This window comes from Tarenaya hassleriana, unplaced genomic scaffold (genome assembly GCF_000463585.1).
Source record: "Tarenaya hassleriana unplaced genomic scaffold, ASM46358v1 Cleome32, whole genome shotgun sequence".
Lineage (NCBI taxonomy): Eukaryota > Viridiplantae > Streptophyta > Magnoliopsida > Brassicales > Cleomaceae > Tarenaya > Tarenaya hassleriana.
The window spans coordinates 808,840-832,498 of record NW_010966372.1 but is presented as its reverse complement, the minus strand read 5'-3'; the positions used below and the strand labels follow the sequence as shown (position 1 = coordinate 832,498).

At 39.1% G+C, this 23,659-nt stretch overlaps 5 protein-coding genes across 15 annotated transcripts in view; 3 read left to right on the top strand and 2 right to left on the bottom strand.

Moving 5' to 3' along the window:
* Positions 1-3,218, top strand: part of LOC104820937 (putative lipid phosphate phosphatase 3, chloroplastic) — a 5,086-nt gene extending 1,868 nt beyond the window's left edge. For 3 of the 9 annotated variants that reach the window (XM_010551605.2, XM_010551600.2, XM_010551602.2), the window contains exons 2-9: positions 70-147; positions 724-945; positions 1,039-1,126; positions 1,332-1,441; positions 1,520-1,610; positions 1,730-1,918; positions 2,013-2,072; positions 2,287-2,809. In XM_010551605.2, coding sequence (XP_010549907.1) covers positions 730-945; positions 1,039-1,126; positions 1,332-1,441; positions 1,520-1,610; positions 1,730-1,918; positions 2,013-2,072; positions 2,287-2,483 — 951 coding nt within the window. In that variant the 5' untranslated portion in view covers positions 70-147; positions 724-729 and the 3' untranslated portion in view covers positions 2,484-2,809. The other 6 variants (XM_010551604.2, XM_010551595.2, XM_010551603.2 and 3 more) reach the window with 4 other exon arrangements.
* Positions 3,032-5,030, bottom strand: LOC104821162 (protein DETOXIFICATION 6-like). Its single transcript, XM_019203374.1, has 6 exons — positions 4,758-5,030; positions 4,081-4,625; positions 3,898-3,984; positions 3,735-3,791; positions 3,410-3,648; positions 3,032-3,324 (listed from the first exon to the last, which is right to left on the bottom strand). Exons 1-6 carry the CDS (start codon positions 5,007-5,009, stop codon positions 3,080-3,082), a joined length of 1,425 nt encoding a protein of 474 aa, XP_019058919.1. The 5' UTR covers positions 5,010-5,030; the 3' UTR covers positions 3,032-3,079.
* A 1,976-nt stretch (positions 5,031-7,006) lies between these two features.
* On the top strand, positions 7,007-13,294 carry LOC104820936 (splicing factor U2AF-associated protein 2). Its single transcript, XM_010551594.2, has 15 exons — positions 7,007-7,186; positions 7,876-7,986; positions 8,277-8,411; positions 8,513-8,575; positions 8,662-8,891; positions 9,691-9,912; positions 10,334-10,426; positions 10,508-10,546; positions 10,751-10,840; positions 10,923-11,025; positions 11,144-11,224; positions 12,092-12,168; positions 12,258-12,338; positions 12,597-12,688; positions 12,820-13,294. The coding sequence occupies exons 1-15, from the start codon at positions 7,135-7,137 to the stop codon at positions 12,941-12,943; spliced, it is 1,593 nt and encodes a 530-aa protein (XP_010549896.1). The 5' UTR covers positions 7,007-7,134; the 3' UTR covers positions 12,944-13,294.
* Positions 13,295-13,585: 291 nt separating this feature from the next.
* Positions 13,586-22,092, top strand: LOC104820935 (sister chromatid cohesion 1 protein 4). Of its 2 annotated transcripts, none has more exons than XM_010551593.2 (16): positions 13,586-13,792; positions 14,121-14,258; positions 15,011-15,272; positions 15,593-15,690; positions 15,776-15,825; positions 16,585-16,637; positions 17,085-17,184; positions 17,423-17,990; positions 18,086-18,511; positions 18,667-18,805; positions 19,130-19,266; positions 19,612-20,507; positions 20,818-20,854; positions 21,082-21,196; positions 21,315-21,444; positions 21,673-22,092. In XM_010551593.2, the coding sequence occupies exons 2-16, from the start codon at positions 14,135-14,137 to the stop codon at positions 21,769-21,771; spliced, it is 3,234 nt and encodes a 1,077-aa protein (XP_010549895.1). In that variant the 5' UTR covers positions 13,586-13,792; positions 14,121-14,134; the 3' UTR covers positions 21,772-22,092. The 2 variants fall into 2 exon arrangements, with proteins under 2 accessions (XP_010549895.1, XP_010549894.1); XM_010551592.2 differs by having other exon boundaries at positions 14,112-14,258.
* Positions 22,093-22,202: 110 nt separating this feature from the next.
* The window catches only part of LOC104820934 (trafficking protein particle complex subunit 8), a 10,149-nt gene continuing 8,692 nt past the window's right edge, over positions 22,203-23,659 (bottom strand). For both annotated transcript variants that reach the window (XM_010551590.2, XM_010551591.2), the window contains exons 26-28: positions 23,428-23,598; positions 23,049-23,161; positions 22,203-22,962 (exon numbers count right to left, since the gene is read on the bottom strand). In XM_010551590.2, the coding sequence (XP_010549892.1) occupies positions 22,410-22,962; positions 23,049-23,161; positions 23,428-23,598 (837 nt within the window). In that variant the 3' untranslated portion in view covers positions 22,203-22,409. The remainder of the gene's footprint in view (positions 22,963-23,048; positions 23,162-23,427; positions 23,599-23,659) is intronic.

Below are 23,659 nucleotides of genomic sequence, written 5' to 3'. Positions count from 1 at the left end.
TTCACGTATCAAAATGCAACCTGGAAAGAGTGTGTGATTTTTGAGATGATCTAGGCTGTGACAAACCAGGGACTGGAGAGCTCAGTGAATGCTGATAATTGGGTTTCATCGACTGACATTCCACTTATAGAACATAAAAGTGAAGAGGTACCAATGTTTTTTTGCCTTTTCACCTTTGATCAATGATTTCAGGAAACTCCAGTCCAGTGATTCTAATCTGGCTGGGAGCATAGCTTGATTGACCAATGTATGAAATAGCTTAGATTTAGAGGCATTCAACCCAGAAAACCGGGTCTGGCTAGATTTTCTTTGTTTCCATGCCGTGTCAACTCATCGAGATTCGAGTCAGGTTGTAATTGATGAGTTTACTTGATATAAGACAATGATTTAAAGCTTAATATTTATAGGAAACTCGAGGTTGTGCTAGTAAAGGCTTTTCTCTAAAGTGTTTGCCTCTGTGTAAGGCATGCATCTATCTCTTGTCATACTCTGTATGTCATCTAATTTCATGCATGACGCATCACATGTACCTCCATTGCTTGTATTTTTTTCCCCTCAGCTTTCTCCTTGCCCAAAATGTAATGAGATGATGGATGTATCAGAATACTCTCACCTGCATCATGATGGGTTTCACCATGTATGATATGTGAGATTTTATCATGTATTGGCCTATTGGGTATGATGTGGTTATGTTTTCGTTGTGGCATGTTCATGTCCTAACAGCCCAGAATGAGGGAGGCACAGCTAGGCTCTCACACTGTGAGGTCCCATGGAATCACAGTTGCAAGGACTCATATGCGTGATTGGCTGATACTTCTGCTTCTTGTTGTGCTGGAGATCACACTATTGGCAATCCACCCGTTTTACCGGTTTGTCGGCAAGGATATGATGACTGATCTCAAATACCCTCTAAAGAGTAATACAGTACCCGTTTGGGCTGTCCCCGTAAGATTCCATTTCTATGGTTCTTTAATTGTATGTAGCTTACCCGCATATACTTTTTACTTATAACCAATGTTTCTTTCTGTGGATTAACAGCTCTACGCAGTTTTACTGCCATTGTTGATTTTCATTGCTGTGTATTTCCGTAGAAGGGATGTCTATGATCTTCATCATGCTATACTGGGTTAGAATTTCTCACTCTGTGACCATTTTCTTAATCTGTCCTCATTCGTGTTATTAGGTTCGATAAATTAAATTCTAGTGAAAGGAAATAAGTGAATATACTCAGGCTATGTCATTAGCAAATGAGACTAAATCCTAAATTAGCCACGAAATAAAGGAAAGAATATCAGTAAGTAGTTCTCTAATTGAAACATTCTCATGTGCAGGCCTCTTTTATTCGGTTCTTGTGACAGCAGTAATTACTGATGCGATAAAAAATGCAGTTGGTCGACCTCGCCCTGATTTCTTCTGGCGTTGTTTTCCTGACGGTAAAGATGTAAGTCTCCATCAGTTTATCGACTGTTATGTGCTTATGTGACTTGTTTTCGGCTCTTGATATCTGATTACTTCTCAGGTTTACAATCAACTTGGAAATGTTATATGCCATGGCGAAAAAGGCGTCATAAGGGAAGGTCACAAAAGCTTTCCTAGCGGACACACTTCATGTAAGACCAAACTGCCTTATTATTTACGCATTAAGAGGAAGAAAATTCAGAATTCGGTACAAAGGGGTTAGAAGATAAAGATCGTTTAGTTTCATAAGACGTTTGGTTCTTGTATTCAGGGTCATTTGCTGGTTTGGGATTTTTGTCACTCTACTTATCGGGAAAAATTCAAGTGTTTGACCGAAAAGGCCACATTGCAAAGCTATGCATAGTCTTTCTCCCTCTTCTATTCGCATCAATTGTTGGAATTTCCCGTGTGGATGACTACTGGCATCATTGGCAGGACGTCTTTGCGGGAGGTTTGCTAGGTCTGTGACCTCTGTCTCCCTTCTGATTCCATACTTGTTTTCTGTTATGTCCAACGAATTTATTACATTGAATCATTGCAAATGGTCAATGTAGGTCTTGTGATTGCCACGTTCTGCTATCTTCAGTTCTTCCCACCACCGTATCATGCTGAAGGTAAAAATGAAGTTTCCGTTAGTAGTCTTTTTGCCCGGTGTTCTAGGAGAACTGCATTGAAAAATGTCTGAAAAAAACGCAAGAAAGAACCTTTTGGGCATGTCCAAATGTTGTCAGAACGCCTAGAACTTGCCCGGATGAGTTGGGTTTATTCAAGAAGCTCTATACACATACTAATATTTTTGCACGTTACAACGTTAATCTTGTGGTATAGGTTGGGGGCCATATGCTTACTTCCGCGTGTTGGAGGACTCACGAACACAAGTGACCATTGCTGTGGTGCCCCAACATGATCAAAACGCTGGGGATAATCGCGATGAAGACGGAAGCGGGCACGGGTTTATGGGGTTACACTTGGCTGAAAACCCTGATTTGAGGCGAGAAGAGGACGTAGAATCTGGTAGAGGCTGATAAGAGAAGTGAGAAGAGCCCAAACTGCTTGTCTGGTACAGTGCCCTTTTACTTTGGTGTTCATAATTTCTTTCTTTCTTTCTTCTTCTAATCCATAGATGAATCCAAAGGTCTACTTAATAGCTTTCGTTTGGATTTGGTGGAAAACGTTGTCTCTTGTATCGGTTTTCAGGGTAGAAATGGAGTTTTAGGGATCAGATGGACTTCTTTTATGCAGTATCTATCTTCTTGATCTCAGTAGATGACAAAAGAGAACATGATTTCGTCTGTCCATATGGGAGTTAAATCCGAGTACATTCTTAAAAAAACCATGTTTAGCCCTCGAATTTATTATTGCTTTTGCAAATGAATTGCCAGAAAGAGATACATGGAACGTAAGGTCCAGAACAAAGGTGGCTTGGTTGAGATGGATTTTATGATGGTTTTGTTGGTGTAGCAAACATACATACATGTTCATGCCTATTATGATGCCATGACATGCATTGACATTGCCATTGCCATTGCCAATCCATCTTTCATGAGCTAATTCTCTTCCTTGCCTTCACAGCCTGCAAATTTAGCACCAGAACGAGTTACATTACTTTACCACTCTCTAGTTAAGATATTAGGGACATTGGAAGAAGGGAAACACTGACTTGTTCGTTCCAGTTGGTGAAGAGGGTGAAGAAAGCAAGAATGAGCCCTTGCAGACCAGAGGCAATGACAATACCGTACCAAAGTCCTTTGGCATTCAAGTGATGACCGAAAGCTAGTAATGCTCCGACCGGAGCTCCCACCAGATAGTAAGCCACCATGTTCGTCATCGCGCCCAAGTGTTGCCACCCACTTCCCCTAGCCACCCCTGCATTTTTTTTGTTTACAATCACTCTCTGCAATCCATTTTCGTTGTACATTGTATATATAGAGCTATATATATGTATATACACCTCCGAGAACGAGGTGGAACCCGTCGAAGAAGAAGGAGAGGCAGAGCAGGGGAGCAAATTTCGTGACGTAGTTTATGACTTCCACGCTGTTGCTGAAGGCATAGCCGAAGGTGTTTCGGAAGATAAAGAGAAGGGCGCTTAAGATTGTCGCCTCTACCCACCACAGGACGAGCAAAGCATAAACCGCGCGCTTAGCTGCCTCGGGTTTTCCTGCTCCCAGCTCATTCGAAACCCGTGTGCTGCAGGTTAACCATATTACCCATAATATGATTATTCATCTCCGAATTCGAATCCTTACAAGGTGAAAATGTTGTAAGATATGTACCTTCCAGCCGCCGCTAAACCGTATGGAATGACGTAATGCAGAGAATTTGTAGTAAGACTGGGCATGGAAACAAAAAAGAACGCTAAGTGATCATAGTTCTTGAAACTTAATCGACGATGAGGAGAACAGAACTGCGGAATCTACAGGTGAAAGAGCTAATTACCACACTGAAAGAACGGAAGTTTCGAGTTTTGGGTTCGGTAGGAGTCCTGAGATCAACGGGACGAGCTCGAACAACCACCATTCTAAACTGTTGCAGGAGCAGAAAAAACACGAGACGAGATTAGAGAAGCTCTTATTACAGTATGCAACTTAACAAGGAAGAAGACAGAGATAGAGAGTTTACCAAGTCATTGCACCAGATGGGATCGCATAACGGAGGAACTGTTTCAGGCTCGGAACGAAGTCACTCGACACAAACCCGCGAGAATGCTTGCAAGAGGACGAGAATCTGATGTAGAGAGCGAGAATGGCGACGTCCAACCAGGAAGACAAGCTTATCGCCATTGCAGCTCCGATGATTCCAAGGCCAGTTTTGAATACCAAATAATAACAAATCGGAATATGGAACAAAAGGGATGCGAAAGAGCTGTAGAACAGAGGAAGAACTAAGCCTTGTGCCTGAAGAAACCGAGTAACAGGTTGTAAGATGGCGTGAGCCAACAAGGTTGGGAAAAGCCAGAGAGTGTAGGATCGAGCCAGTTCCGAAACTTCGGGATCTTGTCCGAGGGAGATCAAGATTCTGTCGATGAACATCCAGAGGATCGATACCAGGAAACAGAGTGGAAGATTGGATGCGATGGCAGCGTACGTGTATGTCCCGAGTTTGTTGTATTCTTTAGCTCCATAAGCTTGACCACACAGAGTTTCCAGGGCACCTGCTGTGCCAGTCTACCCAAAAAAAAAAGTTCAAGAAAATAACTTTATAACACATAATATGATATTTCTGTAATATACATATGTGTATGTATGCATGCATGCATGCATGTGTATGCTATGGATGGATGGATCATGGTTGTATACAACGATGGTGAGGCCGGAGACTCGGACGCAAGAGCTGGCGACGGCGACGGCGGAGAGGTGGAGTTGGCCGATGTGGCCGGCGAAAGCGACGGACACGACTTGACAAAGGTACTGAGCCACGCTGACGCCGGCCAAGGGAGCCGCCATTCCGGCGGAGCTCTTCAGCTCCGCCGCGAACACCGGCCAGCTTCCCTTTTCCCCGGCGACGACTGGTCCATCGTCTTTCACTAACAATGCCTCTTTCTCTAACATTGTGTTTTTTTTCTTCTTGAATATTTTTTTTTATCACTCTGATTTCAAAGCTCTTGGAACCGATCATATATATATATATATATAGAGGGTGTTCAACTCCACCAATATTTTTTTTTTTTTGCATTCAAGATTTGTTACCCTTGTGATGATGGATTTGCTACCATGTCGATCCAACCATCTTAGAATTCTTTTTATTTGAAAAAAAAAAATATTTTTACCCAAATAAAATCTAGAGACATTAAGGTTGTCTCGTAAATAAATCAGTATTTCTATAACTATATCATATTTAACACTAAAATTTGACGTGGGATTCCGAATACAAACGTGTTAATTCCAACTTTTACCAAACATCGAGATGATACGTAATTAAAAAAAATACACATAATTATTTTTCTTTGAATAAATTAAAATATTCTAAAAAATCAATAAAATTTAAAACAAATAAATATAAATATAATGTTATTATGAATTATATATGTAAAATATTTAATAGTTTAAGATCTAATATTTGTGATATGTGTAAAATAAAAAGTGTAAATAAATAATAAGATATAAAAATGATTTTGTGTAATAAATTTGGGATTGAAAATTGAAAGATGAGTATACACATATACCTGTTCCTTTTTTTTTTTTACGATTTTGGTATACATATATATATATATATATATATATGCATATATACGTGTTTATAAAACATGACATGGCCATATATGCCGCAGAGAAAATCACGATAGTCTTATGAAGAACAAAGACTTATGCAACCTCCAGATTTTCCATAAAACAAGATAGAAAGAAAATCTAGAGAAAACAAACCATCAAATTCCTGTCATATCATCAGATTGTAAAGAAGATGGAAAAAGGAAACATGTATCAAATGTAATCAGCCATAATTTCGGCGCACTGAATGAACGGATCCCCTGCGGATTATGACTATTTTCCATCACCACACAATCCACTGCAGAATATGACTATAACCATTCGATTTTTATATTGAATTCGATTTAGTTATCTTCAGTTTTGGATCCGAATTCTGTTTTTTTTAATGAGTCATACAAATTCTGACTCATTTTGAATAGTCTAGATTCACTGGAAAAAGATAAAATTAATAAAATTTTCAAAATAAGAACAAAAAAATTAAAAGTAATATTACAATTTATATATATATATATATATATATATATATAACACAACATATATAGATCAAAAAATAATACCCGAAAGAAAGAACAATCGAAGATTTGATTCAAATCACCAACCGGATCTGAAATACTCGGAACTTATTAAATTTGGAATGTGTTGTTCCCTCGAAATTCTCTTCGAATGCTCTTGAATCACACAGCTAACAGAATGGCGGCCATGGCCAGTCCTTGAGATTCTCCTCGTTCTGTTGTCGCCTCCATCAGCATAATCATGATACTTGAGGAAGCCACGACACTAAGAACATTCAAGGGCTCAAGCCATGAAGACGTAAAATATGAAGATTCTGCACGTACGGGTGTGGCTGGGAGATTCTTGGACTGATGATTGCTGCTGCTGATCACCCATGGCGGTTTTTCAGATTTCTAGAGAGAGAGAGAGAGAGAGAGAGAGAGAGGGGCTCAAACGGTCAGATTCTTCCAAATATGACCGTTGGTGAAGCGAAGTGAAGCCTGTATAACGGCTACTTATGTCAAGATTTGTTGTCGGGAAGTCATCTTCGTTATTTTAAGAACTAGCGATTTGTTTATGTCGAATTATTATTGAAAAAGATTCAATAATGGAGATGGGTCTTCCTCTCAAACTGAATGGAATTATAAGATCTCCATATCCGAATATATTTGTTTATCTTATGTTGGATTATATTTTTTTCTACACATTACAATTGATAATATGTTGAATTTTTTTCATAGAAGATTTAAATAATTACCATTGATTGTCCATTTACGGAGTGGCCCAATGAGCCCAGCCCGACCCGTGACGAGGATAATTTTATCATGAATAGGCATAAGCTCCCCTCCATTTCCAAACGAGATCAGACGCTTCTACTGTCTTGCTCTTGCTCTTGCTCTTGCTCCTCCTCCCGCATTTCTTCTCCCTCGCCACTGCATTTCGTCGATCGCTTTACTGAAGGATATCAAGAAAAAAAATGTCTCTGCCTGGAAACTCGGAGAATTCGCAGCAGCAGCCGCAATCGACTGGTGAGTTCTTTCCATCTATGTCTCCCTAAACTCTCTTTCCGTTTTGTTTTCTTTGTGGTATTTTGTAAGACTTGTCTTCCGGTGGAACTTCGCTAGGAAAAATTGTGGGAGGACTTTGGGTTTTTTTCAATTGTGGGGAGAGAGAGGAGGTTCTAGGGTTTTGGTGAGATTGATCGTAGATGAAACCATTTTGCGCAATACGTGGATAATCGGATAAGCAAGTTAGAAAGAATTTAGTGGGTCTTCTAAAAAATAATACTTTCGGGGAAGCAATCTGACGTTTTGGGTCGAGAAGTGGGTTGAGGTTCTTACGAGATTGATGGGAAAGATAATTGTATAGGGCAGATAGACGGATTTTGAGAAGCACTTTCGAAATATATATAGCGGGAAAAATTTGGTGGTCTTTTGCAATTCTCAATGCTGTAGAAATGATCAAGCTAAATTTTCAGTTTACAAACTAATCCTTGGGGAATTTAGGATTCGCTAGCTTTCAGTTGAAAACATCTCTATGGTGGTATTATTTTGTGGTTGGGCCGACGTAATTTCACGGTTCGATTATTTCTCGAGCATTTTAGCCTATGTTTTTGTTGTCTTCAAATAAACCCTGGGTGCTCATGTTTCGTTGGTGGTGCCATCTAAGTGCTTCTCATTTGGTTTATTCTTGATTGTTTCTCTATTCGTAACTCTAGGTGCAATGGCAGTTGTTGATGAGTATACAGCTGTGGTTACTGATGTTGGTTGGTACATTCTTGGGGAAAGTCAGCAAAGCTTGGGCCCATATACATTCTCTGAGCTTTGTGGTAAGCGTTGTGTCACAAATGCCATGCTGTGTCGAGGTTTTATACACATTCCGTGTTTCTCTACAACAAACAGCTGTTTTTCCTTTTTATCATTGAAATAGAAATCAGGTTAGTTTAAAATGTTCTCTGCAAAAAAAGAAAAGGAAGAAAGAGTTAACGCTCAAGTTTTCTTACATTTCGGATCGGTTAAAGAAGTATTTGATAGCATTGTTTCACTACTGTCTTATGATCTGTAAAATGTTCACTAGCTACTAAACAATGAACTTTGCTTGTTTACTTCACCTGTACAGGCCATTTCCGGAATGGTTATCTATTAGAAACTACCCTAGTCTGGTCTGAGGGAAGAAGTGAATGGCAGCCACTTTCCTCTATCCCGGAGTTAATGTCAAGGATTTCTGAAGCGATGGGTGACTATCCAACTTCAGGTAGGACCATTTCTGGTTCCTGAGTTTTCCATGTTTATCGTCAGTTTCTGGTACAATTTTGTTTTCTAGATCCAGTTCTCTTACCGTTGGTATCTGGTCAGATGCATCTGGGCTGATAAATGGATCTATTGCTGGAAGCAAGCACGAAAGACGGGATAATACGGGTCAGTTACTTAGTGCAGGAAAGAAGATATAGCAATCTAATTTTCAAATTGCAAACGTCTCTTACCATGTGATTGTATTGCTGCAGTGTTAACTAGTGGTGATGATGAGTTTGACAAATGGCAGAAGGAGATTAAAGAGGCAGAAGCAGAGGCAGAAAGGTTGAAAAAGGGGTCTGTTTCTGCTAGCTTTGGTAACAATTTGGTTGAAGATGATCTTGATAGGGCTTCTTCACCACCGGAGGGTGAAGATGAGTTTACGGATGATGACGGGACTAGATATAAATGGGACAAGACTCTTAGAGCATGGGTTCCTCAGGTGAGATTTGGTTCTGACTTTGTATCCTAATTTAGTCATTCTTTCTCCTATTACGAGTACAAACTTAGGATCATCTTCCTTGCATTTTCGGGGTAATGGTTATAACGGTGTATATGTCATCTTGCCTGGTGGGACTCGTCTTTGCTATGTCCGAGAGAATTCTATTGCTTGTGAATATCAATATCTCTCAGCTTAGTAATTGGATTTATCAATATTGGTTATCAGTCAACCTTTGTTTTTTTTCCTGCAATAGCATTATGGCAATGATTGACTTGCCATGTCTTGCTCTGCTTTAATCTCGAACAGTTAGGTTTCAACATGTAACACCTAAAATTTTGATGAAAAGAGCGAATTGGGTCCGATAGGAATCTTTGAACCTTGTGGCTTTTGTTTTTCTTTATTCTTTGGTTGCCTCCTTTTTTTTTTTTGTGGTCTAACATACCCAACCAATTTTCTCAGTGAAATTAAAGGTAGAATCTACTGATTATTATTTTACCTTTGCTCATTTCTCAATCAGACCTTTGTCAGTTTTTATTCTGTTTTTGTTGCAAGGGATGGAAACGTCTTCTTTGGCTTTATATGTGCTATTGAAATGATTCTAGGTTTTGCATATGATGAATTCCTTGGAAACTCTTACACAAATGACTGATTCTTTGAAACCTAAGGAGCCTTTCAGGTGTTGCATTTCCTATAGTTTTCGGTTTTTAGGGATCTGATCTTCTTTCCGGAAAGGGATACGTCATTAATTGGAAAGACTATCATCATTTTATGTCATCCACATGCGCTATTTTTATTGTAGGACAATCCACCGAGTAGCAGTGAACAATATGGGCCTGAAGAGATGACCTTTGCTAAAGAAGAAGAAGTATTTCCAACACTAAACATTGTTGATACCTCTTTTGATGAGGATGATGCTTCCAAGGATGATGTGGCTGGTACGACTCAAGATATGTCTGGTGAATCTTCTGAAGTAAAAAATAACAGCAAGAGAAAGATGCCAGAGATACAAGCTGAGAAGAAGGTGTTTATTTTAATCACTTTTTTACTTCTGTGTTTCTTTGATCATCTACTTTACCTGTGGTCCCCAATTCATGTCTTTCTGTGTTCTTGGGATTGTGAATTTGTGAAAACTTGAATTTAGGCTGGGCAACTTCGTATCAGCTGCAAGAATTTGGTTTTGGTGGATTTGAGAACATGTCCTAGTTTGATAGTTATTTTTTACCAATATGTTGACTGGGTAAGAATTAATTGGTAAAGAACCAAAATGTTTCGGTTTCGTGATGATCATACTTTTATTGGGACTAGCAGAATGTTTGTGCTTTCATTTGAATTTCCTGGTGATAAGTTCTAGCTGGTAGCTTGTATAATTCAATGGTGTACAATTGCGTTTCCTCGTGAAACTTTCTGTCAAGTGTATATTAAGTTTCAAATGGTCTTTTCAGGAAGCAAACAAACCTCCAGATTCTTGGTTTGAGTTAAAAGTAAACCCTCATATTTACGTTACTGGGTTGCCTGATGATGTCACCCTCGAGGAAGTAAGTTACCAAATGCCTTTTCCTACTGTTATGGATATCTCAAGCTTTGAAATGGACTGATAGTAGAGATATCCACCGCAGGTCGCAGAAGTATTTTCTAAATGTGGAATAATTAAAGAGGTAAATTCTCACTTTCATGTGCCTGCAATTGTCTTTTCTTTTACCGATTTGATCTTGTTTTTCCTTTGTGTTATTCCTTGAATATTGAAGTCACACGATGATTGTTATTTGGCTCTTAGGAGCAGCTTTCCCCCCTTTCATTTTTTTATATCATGAATTGTATATTATTAGGGCCTGAAAATGCGTATCTGATAAACATTGCAGGATCCTGACATTGGCAAACCACGTATAAAGCTTTACGTTGACAGGCAGACAGGAAGAAAGAAAGGAGATGCTCTTGTCACGTATATGAAGGTACTAGCAACATCTGAAGCTATCCTCATGGAATTTTGATAGTCTCTATATCTGTTTATTTTTCTTCTCTACCTGTTTTTAGGAGCCTTCAGTGGATCTGGCCATACAAATTTTAGATGGGGCCCCTTTGCGTCCCGGTGACAAGCTCCTCATGTCAGTTTCTCGAGCCAAATTCGAGCAGAAAGGTAAATAGTTTATCCAACGCTTTCTCTCATTTGTTTTGATCAGTTAATAGTTTATGATTTCTACAATAGTTTTGTTTGTAGTTACTCTTCTCATTGTTTTGTTTTCTTTTGAATTCAGGGGATAAATTTGTATCTAAGCAAACAGACAACAAGAAGAAAAAGAAGCTCAAAAAGGTCGAGGAAAAATTGCTTGGATGGGGTAAGTTCTTTCTTCAGTCTCTTAACCGTATTGTGAAATTAGCTTCAATTATAGGAAGAGATGGGGAATAATGGTATGACCAGAGGAGAGCATAGTTTTTATATTGATTTCTATTGCCTGGTATAGATCCTATTTTCTATGCCTTACCAGACTGAACCTTGCTAAACCTAGGATAAAAAATAGGCTGCGAGAATTAAGAGCCTCTATCCACTAATTAATGGAGGAACTATGCCTTACCAGACTGAACCTTGCTAAACCTAGGATAAAAAATAGGCTGCGAGAATTAAGAGCCTCTATCCACTAATTAATGGAGGAACCCATAAAATTTTGATTTGACCTAACAACAGGAAATTGGTAGAATCAGAAGTAAATGCAGGAATCTGGTAATTGACGGATTTTCAATCGAGTTAGTGCCACTTTTTGGTAAAGCTACTAATTTTGGTTTTTGGTTTTAAGCTGCAAAATTATAATCGAAAAGTTTGTCTATGGTATGGTTCTGCTTTGTGTGGAGGCCCAAGGAGGTTTTTATATAAACTTCTTATGTCTTTTTGACACTGGCCTTTCATGGGGTGGTTCTAGAGGCCGAAGGAGTTGGTTATTTTCTCACTTTTTTTTTTTTGTTTTTAGTGTTTGTTATATTTAAACTAAAAGAAATGTTGCTGTTCGTGATGTTTTTCTGCCTTTTGATTTTACACGTGATTTCACTTAACTTGGAGGCTATAAGGATGTGAAAAATTCGTTTTCACTATTCTACAGATATTCATAAGAACGAGTTCAAATGGAAGTATGCCTTTGGTATTTGTTTGTTATTTGTGTTGACTTCATGGATTTTATCATGATCTCATTTTCCCTTATATAATGACGTAGGTGGTAGAGATGATGCTAAGGTCTCTATTCCTGCTACCGTTGTTCTCCGCTACATGTTCGCTCCAGCTGAGATGAGAGTGAGTTTTCTCTGTGTTGATATGAGATATTTGCCCATGTGGTATGGTGTCAGATAGAGAATGATTGGGTTACTCATGCTTTTTGGCAGACAGATGAGACTCTGTGTGCTGACTTAGAGGAAGATGTGAAAGAAGAGAGTTTGAAGTACGGACCAGTTGACTCGGTGAAGGTGAGATGTTACGTCGGTTTGACAAATTCAATACTGCTTATGCATACAGACATGATGCTTTAGTTGAATTTGTTGGGTTACACAAGGGAGTCTAGTATTGGACGCTTAAAATCAGCATCTCTGTTTCCAGTCTTTTATAACAATCATTTCTGTTTGTAGTAGTGATGATTGTATTATATTAATTCGTCAGATATGAAAGTTTAGATAGTTTGGCGAAAACCAAATGATTTCTTCTTTTATCTGGGTCGGGTTTTACAGGTTTGTGAGCATCATCCACAAGGTGTTGTTCTTGTGAGATTCAAGGATCGGAAGGATGCACAGAAATGTATAGATGCAATGCATGGTCGATGGTATGCTCTTCTGCAACAATCCCGTGTAGTTTTTTGAGTTGATGTTCATGCTAGACTATGGAGTTTTCAAGGTTTTGATTCTTCTTTAAAGCGAAAAAGTAACCCCGAGTAATCTTATCTGTCGAATGAAGGTATGCCAAGAGACAGATACATGCCAGCCTAGACGATGGACTAGTGAACCATGCCATGGTCCGGGATCTCGACTTGGAATCCCAGCGGTTGGAACAGTTTGCTGCCGAACTCGAAGCCGAATGATATGTCAGTGAACTAATTAGTCGGAAACTGGGAAGAGTTCTCTTGAATGAAAGAAAAAAAAAACAGGCCGGGATTTTGTCAAGAAACAGGGATACATGGTTTGTGAGATGTAAAAACATTAGGAAACACAGCCACAGGTACTGATACTTATTGGTAGTGTTGTGGTTCTTGATCCTCATGGCATTATCTTCAATGTGATTCATCATCCCATGTAACCGGTTCAGTTAATTTGGTTTGACCGGTTTAAGTTGGTACGCTGTATTTCACCGGTTAAACTCTCTATGTTCGTAGGGAAACTAGATGACATAGAAGTGGTTTTGTTTGGGCACATTTGGCAGTTTTATTAATATACATGCTCGCACATCCCATAAAAACTTTTTTTTTTTAATTTTAAATGTTATGTTGTGACATGAAAATTAAAAATTTTGAGAACTGAAAATGTTTTTAGTTATTTTGGGCAAGAGGGAGGGGCCTTTGGTAATAATCTGGGATTAATAAATAAAGGGTTACATAATGTTGACTTGAAGTTTAGCTTTGGTGGACCATCTCATCTCTCAACCAATGAGACGATGACATCTGTCACAAGTCTCATTCCCCGTCTCGCACCAAATCGCTGACATTTAGCGGAGCAACTCCAAGATCCATTTTTTCGAAACTATTCCTTAAGTCTCTCTCTCCGGTTTACTGTTTTCTCGTGTCTTTGACGCATACGGGTTGTCCGATTTCCGACCGACGGAGAAGGTTCACAGGAGTGTGGTTCTCCCGTAAAGGCAGAATTTTGCGGGCTAGGGTTTTCAGGATTCTGTTCCATCTAGCTGTTTGAATTGTTGGGTTTTCTTGAATTTTCAGGTAATGTTCATCTTTTTTTTTTACTCCGTAATTTGCTTTCGAAGATGGTGAAGTTGTGCAGGAATGTCAAGGGTTTCTATTCTCTAGCAATCACTACGCTTACTGTTTTGATTCCCGCGTTGGAAGTTCGGGCTTCTGATATTCTTCGAAGATTATTGAATCGAAGATTTCAACTTGATTTCGGTGGTTTTGAAAGTGTTATACCTGTCTTACTAGCTTTTGCGAAGAAATTTTTTCCTCTCTTTTTCGTGTATTTAATGCTTTTAGGCGTAGGTTTTAGGTGAAATTCTTAAAAGTTGGTTCATTTGTTGAAATTTAGGGTTTTTAGGCTTCGGGAGAGGAATGTTCTATTCGCAGTTCATATTAGCCAAGAAAGGGCCACTGGGAACAATATGGATCGCAGCCCATTTGGAGAGGAAGCTCCGAAAGAATCAGGTTGCTGATACTGATATCGGGGTCTCTGTTGGTGAGTACTTACCATCTTCTACTCTTTGTGTCCACTATATTCTTCATTTGTTCACTAAGTCTGGTTCTTTGCTTCTAGGCAAAGTTAGGCTGGATGAAAGGCTAAAGTTTTGTCATGTATATATTTCAGTATTGAATAGCCGTTACTGGCCATTGGGCCGTTTCTGACAACTGCACTTGCATTTGATAGATGTTGGTTTGTAGAACAGCATTTGAGGTAGTGTCACTTTAAAAAACCTAATACATTGGTATACCTTTTGAAATCTGGGGAGGAGGTAAACTCTTTAGGGTGAAGTATTATCTGCCTGTATAGGAGGATGTCGGAAAACAAGCACAAATGGAATGTCTTTTGCAATTATAGGACGTAACATTATGGTGTTCACACAATATCTTATATGTAAACTGGATAATCCACCGTTTGACTATATTGGACATTGTGTACCATTCTATTTTTAGGCTTATATCTTAATTAATATGCAAGAATGTTTCGGTTTTTAGATGTGATCCATTTAGCTGTAGATACCATTTTGATGTCACGTGTATTTCCCATATTTGTACTCATATAATCGGAAATTATATTGCAACAGAAGCGTGCTTATAAAGTTATTGGTTTCAGATATGTTTGCCTCCCTATACATCTTTTGCAGTCACTCTGAGTAGACAAATTATTTCAATGCCAATATCTAGCTGCCATCCTCTACCATAATATTTATCTGTGTTCAAGCCATCCAAACACTGTTTCTTTCCGAGCAGATTCTATTCTCTTTCCCGATGTTCCTATCGCATTGCGGTTGTCAAGCCATCTTCTGCTTGGTGTGGTGAGAATCTACTCGAAAAAGGTGAATTACCTTTTCGATGATTGCAGTGAGGCATTGCTTAAGGTAAAGCAAGCTTTTCGCTCTACTGCGGTTGATCTACCACCAGAAGAATCCAAAGCACCGTATCACTCTATTACTTTGCCAGAGACATTTGATCTTGATGATTTTGAGCTTCCAGACGACGAAATCTTTCAGGGGTTAGTTTTTTGAATATTCACACACATGCTTCATATTCTGTGTGCTCATTTTATTTATCTGCTTGCCATGTTTACATATTTTCATGTTTGGTCAGTCATGGCTTTCTAGAACTTGTTTTTTCATTTGGCAACTTCATACTCCTAATGGGGTTCCCAAATCATTATTTCCATATAAGATCTCTCACACATTGGTCTGGCTGTTAGACCATACGTGACAGCTCCACTTTGACTTTCTCTCTTCTCTGTCCAAATTTTAATATCTGAATTATGATGATTTGAAGGTTTCTTTATCCATTTCTCATCATTTGCTTGTCTAGCAGAAATTATGTCGATCATCATGTTAGTACAAGGGAGCAGATCACCCTTCAGGATACCATGGATGGTGTTGTGTACTCAGCATCACAATTTGGATTAGATGGTCAGTGGATGTTCATGCTGCTTATATTTTAGTGTATTAATAGTTTTGCCTGAAATTAATGCTCTTTCTTTTTACACTTTTGCAGAGCGGTTTGGTGATGGTGACACTTCTCAAGCTGGTTTGGATCTAGATGAGGTAATCATTGTTCTTACCATCTGAGGGTGGAATCGTAATGAAACATAGATTCCTGCTTTGTTCATTCAAGTCATTTTGACAAAAAGTAGGATAGCTTCTTGGTTCACCCTTTTTAGTATATGAAAAAGAACTGGTGGTAATAGTTCAGTTTCAAGCTGCTTTTAGCCTCGACAGCTGCATAATCTAACTGATATCAAGATCTGAAGCCACATGGCAAAATATAAAGTTCAGAAGTTACAAAAGGTTAATGAATTTAATCAATGGTTGTCACAATTTTGGCTCTACTCATTAAGTAAATTGACGAAAGAGTGCGCCTTTTGGAGATATTAAAGAGAACAGAATCAGAAAAAAATATAGGACTTTATTTACAGGTATATTTCACCGAGGAACGTGTCTATGTTAGAGTTATGACATCGTGTGTATTCAGAATCATTCCTTATATGAGCAACATTCCAACTTGTAGTAGTATCAGGTTTCGTTCCATCTTGGTGTCAGAATGTCAGGTGTTTCCAAGGGAATTTTCTTATTGATCTCTTAGTTTAAGGGCCATGTTACAAATACAAAAGCAGAAGATAAAAATGTTCTGTATAGAGGATAGTTTTTATTTTTTGGAAAGGAAGCTGCAACAAGTCCCAATGTTTAATCATTCTTCTCTTCACTTGAAGTTTTGTGTCTTTGGCTTTCAAATTGATTCTTTAATGTATATCTGTCCTGAGTGACTGGGCCTATAATTTATTTTCTGAACTGTGATTTGTGCAGGAAGTATTTCACCATAAGGATGTTGCTACTGCTGAGGATGTAGGAGTTTCAGGGTCAGCTTTTTGTATTTGTCATTTATATAATACCTTTTTTTCCTATTTCTTCCTTCGATTTTATCCGCAACGTGACATTCTTATTTTCTTTTTTGGGAGCCATTAGATGCCTTCCTAAGTTGGTTGCAATATAGACCTGTCACTTTGTTTTCAATCGTAAATCACCATGAAAAAAAATTAATAGTAGGGAAAACTTTACAGTTGATTGAAATATAGAGAGACGTGTGATTGGATGCTTTAATGTTTGCTTTAAGCTTTTTAATCCTGAGCTTTGTTATATCCATAATTTGTCCTTTTCTTTGCGTGCCCAAATCCCTATTGTGCATCAAGAGCTGACTTGGAATTGTGTTTATATGAATCTATTCCTTCGATGTGATTCTGTGTTATTTTAATGTGCCATTATCAACCAAAATTTTGACTTATGTGACTCGTTGCATTTGACGCCAGTGCTGATCTTGATGTTTGTTTGGATGCTTCAACACCTGAGATAAAGGAGTCAATTCCAGAAACCGATGAAGCCATGCTGCAGAATCTCAATGAAGATCAGGTGCTTACCATTTGAAATATCGTCCATGCTGGGGTCTAGTAATCACTGGACATTTGTCATCTGAGTCACATTGTTTTTGTTAACCGAATGTGTCATACTGCTACGTATACTGATCTGCAGATTACTGTATTCATTGCATTTGCACCAACTTGTTGATCTTCTTTTGTAGTATTGCTATTTAAATGTTATGTATGACATTGTCCTTCCGCTGGACGCCTTATTATTCTCTTCTTGCTAGGTTGAAGACCTTATCGTGCACAATGAGTTACATGAATATGCTCAAGCTCCACAAACTCCTGGATTAGTTGAAGTGCCAAACCTGTCTAGTGCCAGAGAGGAGCCAGCATATGATGATCACATGGAAGTAGAAGATCAGAATGCGTCAGATGTTGCAGAAGAAGGTAGGAAGGCAATCAGGAAGCTAGACGTTTGTCAGATGCATAGCTGTACGGATGAACTGTCTTCTGAACATGATATTGGTCAGAAATCAGATGTGAATATGCTACCTGATGAGACTAGCGACCCAGACAGGCAGATCGTGCGTCAGGGAGAATCAACTGTCGCAGTCACGGTTGGGGATAAGTCGCAAATAGATGGGAAAGCCAATGGGCAAAATGAGCCAGTGATGGCAGAGCACGTACGGGCTGAATCTCCTTGTTGTTCTCACATCACCACTGAGATGGAGGATCCAGGTCAAGTAATGACTGTACCAGGAGCCAGTAAGGATGATGGTATGATTGAGAAGTCAGAAGCTGTTGAGCATCAGTCATCTCAGGATCCAACAGATCTTGGAGTAGAGACTCGAGGTTTGTTATATGCTTGCTGCCTGAACTAAGGCTGTTTCCAAATTCCAAGTCTCGGTTCCTTGCCTTTATTCTGATCTTTTTACCTTTTCTGCTAGGTGAGTGTGGTATCGCAGCTGAGGCAAATCAAGAAACAGATTTTAGTTTACGAGGCGATGCGCAGGCTGACAGCAGTAGACCAGATGGGCAGCTGGAAAATGTGCACACAGCTGATACACAGTTGGGAAATGTGATTGGGTCTGCTGATTCTGATTTGCCTGCTCCTGAAAAGGTACTATCCGTACCTGATGGACTCGCAGACAAGGAAGATGATTTCATGATTGAAACTACGCCAGACAAAGAGGATGCAGACACTACTAATAAAGATCATGGAACTAAAAACATTACTGGGAGAAAACGTACTTTCACTGAGAGCACCTTAACTGCAGAAAGTTTGAACTCTGTTGAATCAGTTGGGCTGATCCACTCTAGGAGAACTGCAGATTCTGTTCCTGATGACGATGATTTGTTATCTTCTATTTTAGGTATTTGTGTCTGTTGCCCTCTATGTATTTTCTTCATTTTTATCACTCTTTTTCATGTAAAGTAGACTAAATGAGTAAATGGGCTTCTGAGCGTTCTATCTAAGTTCACCTCTTTGTGCTCAGTTTTTTAAATCATTTGCCTTTCATTGTATCAGTTGGGAGGTCATCTTTTCTGAAGATGAAGTCCACCCCTGTGCTTGAAGTAGCATCTTCAAACAAACGGTTACGGTCTGCACCCCGTTCTGCCTCGAAGAGGAAGGTTCTTATGGATGACCCCATGGTCTTACACGGCGAGTATGTCTTCTTAAATGTTGAGGATTACATTTTACTCTACCTTAATTTTCTGTCATCACTCATGCACTTGTTATGTTCTGTGCTATTCTTGCCATGCTGTGCTTGACCTTGACCCTCAGGTTCAAGACAATGATACGCGATAGAATATGATATGGATAATTTCGAGATGCGTATATTTTTCTTCCCTTATCTGCAAGTTGAGTTTAGACTTGTTTATAGGGTTTAGGTTTACTACAATATTCTTAAGGTAGTTGCAACCAATCTTGTTAAGTTTCGGTTTTGTTGTTTTTTTCTTGAACTCCGATCTTGCTTATTTCTCCGTAGTGTTATACGCCAACAATTGACAAACACTGAAGATATACGCCGTGTACGAAAGAAAGCACCATGCACCCATGCTGAAATCTTAATGCTTCATAGGCAGTTTTTGGAGGATGAACTCTTTAAGGAGCCAATATTCACTGGTAAGTTACTGATGCTAAAAAGTAGGTTATTTTGTGCTTCTCAAAACTATTCTTCCACACAAATGTTGATGTACATTTCGGGTTTTTAATGATGGATTTGGCATGTGATATTCCCTGGGTTCTTTGTGTTTTTTGCAATATAGCTGCAACATAATATATTCATAGAAGCATGCATTCTTTACATACTTCTTGAATAACATTTTGATTTATTTTTACATATTGGATTAAAGTTTCCCCAGGGTAGAGTGCATATTAAATCTCTCCAAATTTGATATACTCTGTTTGAATATTTCACCATTTAGTTACTTTTGAGTCACACTTGTCATACCTTTCAATGTGTTTCAGGTTTGTCAGTGGAACTGGTATCTCTGCACAATGAGCCATATGATCTGAGAGGAATCAGGGTAATTGGAAATAATGACCCCCATGCTTCTACTGGAGTGATGAAAGATGATGAGTGTTCAGTTAGATCTGATGTTGTGGAAGAAGATAGAGTTAAGGAAAGCTCTGTCCCAACAGTTTCCAGAAACGATTCTGTGGAGCAGCCTGCTCAAGGTCATATGTACGAGCAGGACCAGCAAAATAAAGATCTGCAAGGGGAAACAAAAGTTGATAATGAGCTTGTAGGGGATAAACCGGAGGTGGAAGTTGACGGAGAGGGCAATGGGGATGCTGATGAAGTAAACATATCAGCTAGTCATGGAACATATGAAATGGAAACTGGCAAAAAGATCTATAGTGCAGAGGATTTACAAGGAGATGGATCTCGTGAAAATCATGAGGAATTGCTGGATGGTCAAGTTGCTGAGGATGTATTCCCTCTTGATACTAGCAATAAAAGTTGTGCAAATCCCATTGAACTTGCCGAAGGAAATGTAGAGAACATGGTTATGAGTGAGATGGACTTGAAAGCTGAAGATGAACTTTTACAGGATGAAACAAAGATGGATGTGTCGCCTGGTCTTAGTGAGATTGAGAAAGAAGGCCCTGTTCTGTGTGATGATGCAATTGATTGCCTTGAAACTGGCTTCATAGAAGCTGGTGGTTCTGGTAACCCAGCTATGGAGAATGGTAGTGATGCAGTTGGGGTTGGAAATATTGATGGGGTCCAAACTGCAGAGATAGAGTCTGATAACAAAGACCCAGCAGTGTCCAATGATGTATCTAATGAGGAAGCTGACGTGCAAAATGCAGCAGGTCTAGGAGCTGCTTCTCGAGATGGTCTTACAGGAGATAATGCTGTAAGTGCTATTTGGTTTATCTCGGTTTTATGGTCAAGCATGGTGATTTAGTTTTACCACAACTTTTTTGTTTACTCTACATGTAATATTTGTTGTTGCTAAAAACTGTCAAGTGCTCCCATGATGATATTATTTGTAAACAAGTTGGCGTTTTTTTCTAAACAAACAATCCGTTTTAAAAAAATGAAATTCAGGTATTTATCAATATCCTGGAGGGTAAAAGTTTTACTCTAACTAGTAAGATCATTGTTAACGAGGCCTTGAGGTATCTCCCTGACACTTTTTCTTGTCCCTTTTTACTATTATGCAGCAGGAGATGGAAACCACTGGATTCGAACATGACACAGGTCCTAAACCCTTTTCTTATTCTTATTTAAATTTTATCTAATGTTTTGAGGGCCAGAGAGGAGTAACCTCCTCACAATATTCAATTGGGAACTCATGGGATTAAAGCTCAGCAGAGCTGGTTGCAAACATTTTAGATATGAGATGCTACATGATTAGAAGTATTTAACGTCTGTTCTCTAGGCCCATAGTGTGCCAACTTCTGCTTATTATTTCATTTCGCCTTCAGGATTCTTGAATGTGGATGATGATGACGAGGGCGGTGAAAATGACGATGAAGATGGCACGCAGTATGTTGATGAGACTCGTGTTCTTGAGAATAGTGGATGGTCTTCTCGCACCAGGTCTGCATATTTACTTGTGATCTTGTCTGCCAGTTAATCCTATCACTTACCTACGTTTTAGTTTCTTTTATGTGGAGGACATGTATTAAGAACATCTGATGATTCCTTTGTCTTGTAGGGCCGTGGCCAAGTACCTGCAGACTTTGTTCGATAAAGAAGCTGAGTGTGGAAAGAATGTTCTTTTGGTGGACAATCTGTTAACGGGAAAAACACGTAAAGAAGCTTCAAGGATGTTTTTCGAAACACTGGTATGTCTAAGGATTAGACGGACATAAAAAAAATTCCCCATGAAAATTCTAACTTTTAAAGTAAGCTGAAACAGCCTCTAGTAACTTTTTGCAATTCCATGACTCAAGTCTCTGAAGTCTAAATCTTCACACTTTTTTGGCTCTCTTTCTTATTGCTGTTTGGAAGCAATCCATCATCTGAAATATAACTTAAGTTGTCTATATGAATCTGGGTTTTGGCAATTTTAGGTTCTGAAAACAAAGGACTACATCCAAGTTGAACAAGCAAAGCCCTTTGACAGCATCAAGGTAAAGCCTCGAGCTAAGCTCATGAAATCCATCTTCTGAGTATCGTTGCCATCAACTGGGGAAGCTTGTCCTGTCCCAGTAAGATATTCGTATAGGTCCAGTTAGGTAGTCTACACCCCGAAGACCCGTCCCCGTTATTGTTACTGAAGAAAGTCATCATTGTATCTTGACCTTCCCCCCTTAAGTTATACTCTCCTTGTAGGTCTTTCAGTATAAGTGTAGTGTGTCAAAAGTTGGGTCCGAGAGAAACTGAGTTTGTTGTGTTTATTTAATCATATCTATATATGTGGGTGTTGTTTTGTACATATATTTATATACATATTGGTGTAACATAAATGACCATTTGATATTTGATGATGATGATGCCTAATTTTATTGTCTAGAAACCTTGTTTCTTGGGTGAATCGTAAATTCGTGGTTAAAAGAAATGCACACAACACAATTTGCAGTAAAGAGAGAGAGCACCTATCTTACTGCATAGACAAAAAATTTGGCTTTTCTCAAGGTTTTGTTATATGTTCACCTTTCCTCAACAACAAATTCTACAATGGAAACTGAAAATAAATGTTACGGAAAAAACTTACAAAAAAGTATAAGCATTGGATACAAACCACACAATCCTCATTGCAAAAATCCAAAAAGTTTCAGACTTGAAAAGGATCTCTAAAAAGGAGGCTTCACTGAGACTGAAGCGCAGTAAGGTGATAAGGATATCCCGGGCATGTCCCTGCTGATTCTTTCCATTGCGGGACACTTTCTTGCTCATTTGAAAACTCCCAATTCAGTTTATAGGACGAGAGATCATATACACCCGGAGCAAACACTGATACCAGCAGAGGGATTTTGGCTATAGACAGCGGCTGGATTTGGACCTTGGTGGAGCTTGAACCTGACCATATGAATGGCGTCACACTTTCTGTGGAAGATAGCTTGCCTGTACGGTTTCCCATTACATCTGATGTTACTTTCAGGTCGTTAGTTACAGGTGGCATGTAACGCCACCCTGCTTGGTTTGGAGATGATGGAGCCGGTGGTGCAGGGTCGGTGGTCAGTGACTGGATGCCATTGTTGCTTGGGATATCAGTGGTGACGATGCTCACAGAAACTGTGATGTCTGATGCGTTTCTGATAGTCATCTTCAGTTTTACTTCACGAAAGGAAGTTGCGAAGTCATGGTGAATGGTACGAGGCCCGTCTACCAGCCATGATATCGGGTTTGAGCTCCTGATGCTGAATTGGAAAATCAAACGGGATCAGGAAGAAACATGAGGAAGATTTGAAGGAAAAAAAATCCCCTACCCGAGCAGGACTCTTACCTGCAGTGACACAAATGGTGAGATAGAAGCTCCGGTGAACCAGAAGCTGGTGATGAGTCACTTCTTCTGGTTGGACGAGATATTAAAATGAAGTCAACTGTATTTGGATTTCCCTGTGTCAGCAATGCAACAAGAAAGAGGTCATTATTATAGTTCCGATGACAAAAAAATCACTTAGTGATGTGATGTTTAGCAAAATGCTTTGGCCCACATCAACACATCACATAGGTCTTATTTACACCATGAAAATAAGCATTCAGAACAAGTCAAGGGATTGGCGGAATTGGTGTGATGAGATAGGTACATTTGATGGCAAGTAAATACACACTTCAAAAAACTACAATGCAAAAGCTATGGCATTGAAAAAGGAATTCCTGACCTGATCTGTGGCTCCTTGACACGACCTTTCCCTATCGTGGAAAATAGCCAAAGCTGATCTAGATATGTCAAAAAGCTTTTCATTGTCACCCTGAACACACAATTCCACATCAGTTTGAATGGGAGACGGGGACACGGTTTTATCTTCTTCTGTTCCCGATTTTCTGCCATCCTGAAATTTGAAGAGAAGTGTATCTTCAGACATGAAAACAACAATAGACAGAGTAGGGAAA

Bases quoted from the DNA above. Each gene is read 5' to 3' on its own strand.
- LOC104821162 (XM_019203374.1), bottom strand. From the start codon at position 5,009: ATGTTAGAGAAAGAGGCATTGTTAGTGAAAGACGATGGACCAGTCGTC. The intron at 3,792-3,897 runs GTAATTAGCTCT...TTCCATGCCCAG, and splicing joins ACTTCCGTTCTTTCAGTGTG to TCTTACTACAAATTCTCTGC. The intron at 3,649-3,734 runs GTACATATCTTA...GTTAACCTGCAG, and splicing joins GGTTTAGCGGCGGCTGGAAG to CACACGGGTTTCGAATGAGC.
- LOC104820936 (XM_010551594.2), top strand. From the start codon at position 7,135: ATGTCTCTGCCTGGAAACTCGGAGAATTCGCAGCAGCAGCCGCAATCG. The intron at 7,187-7,875 runs GTGAGTTCTTTC...TCGTAACTCTAG, and splicing joins GCAGCAGCCGCAATCGACTG to GTGCAATGGCAGTTGTTGAT. The intron at 9,913-10,333 runs GTGTTTATTTTA...TGGTCTTTTCAG, and splicing joins AGATACAAGCTGAGAAGAAG to GAAGCAAACAAACCTCCAGA.
- LOC104820935 (XM_010551593.2), top strand. From the start codon at position 14,135: ATGTTCTATTCGCAGTTCATATTAGCCAAGAAAGGGCCACTGGGAACA. The intron at 18,806-19,129 runs GTATGTCTTCTT...ATTTCTCCGTAG, and splicing joins CCCATGGTCTTACACGGCGA to TGTTATACGCCAACAATTGA. The intron at 19,267-19,611 runs GTAAGTTACTGA...AATGTGTTTCAG, and splicing joins TAAGGAGCCAATATTCACTG to GTTTGTCAGTGGAACTGGTA.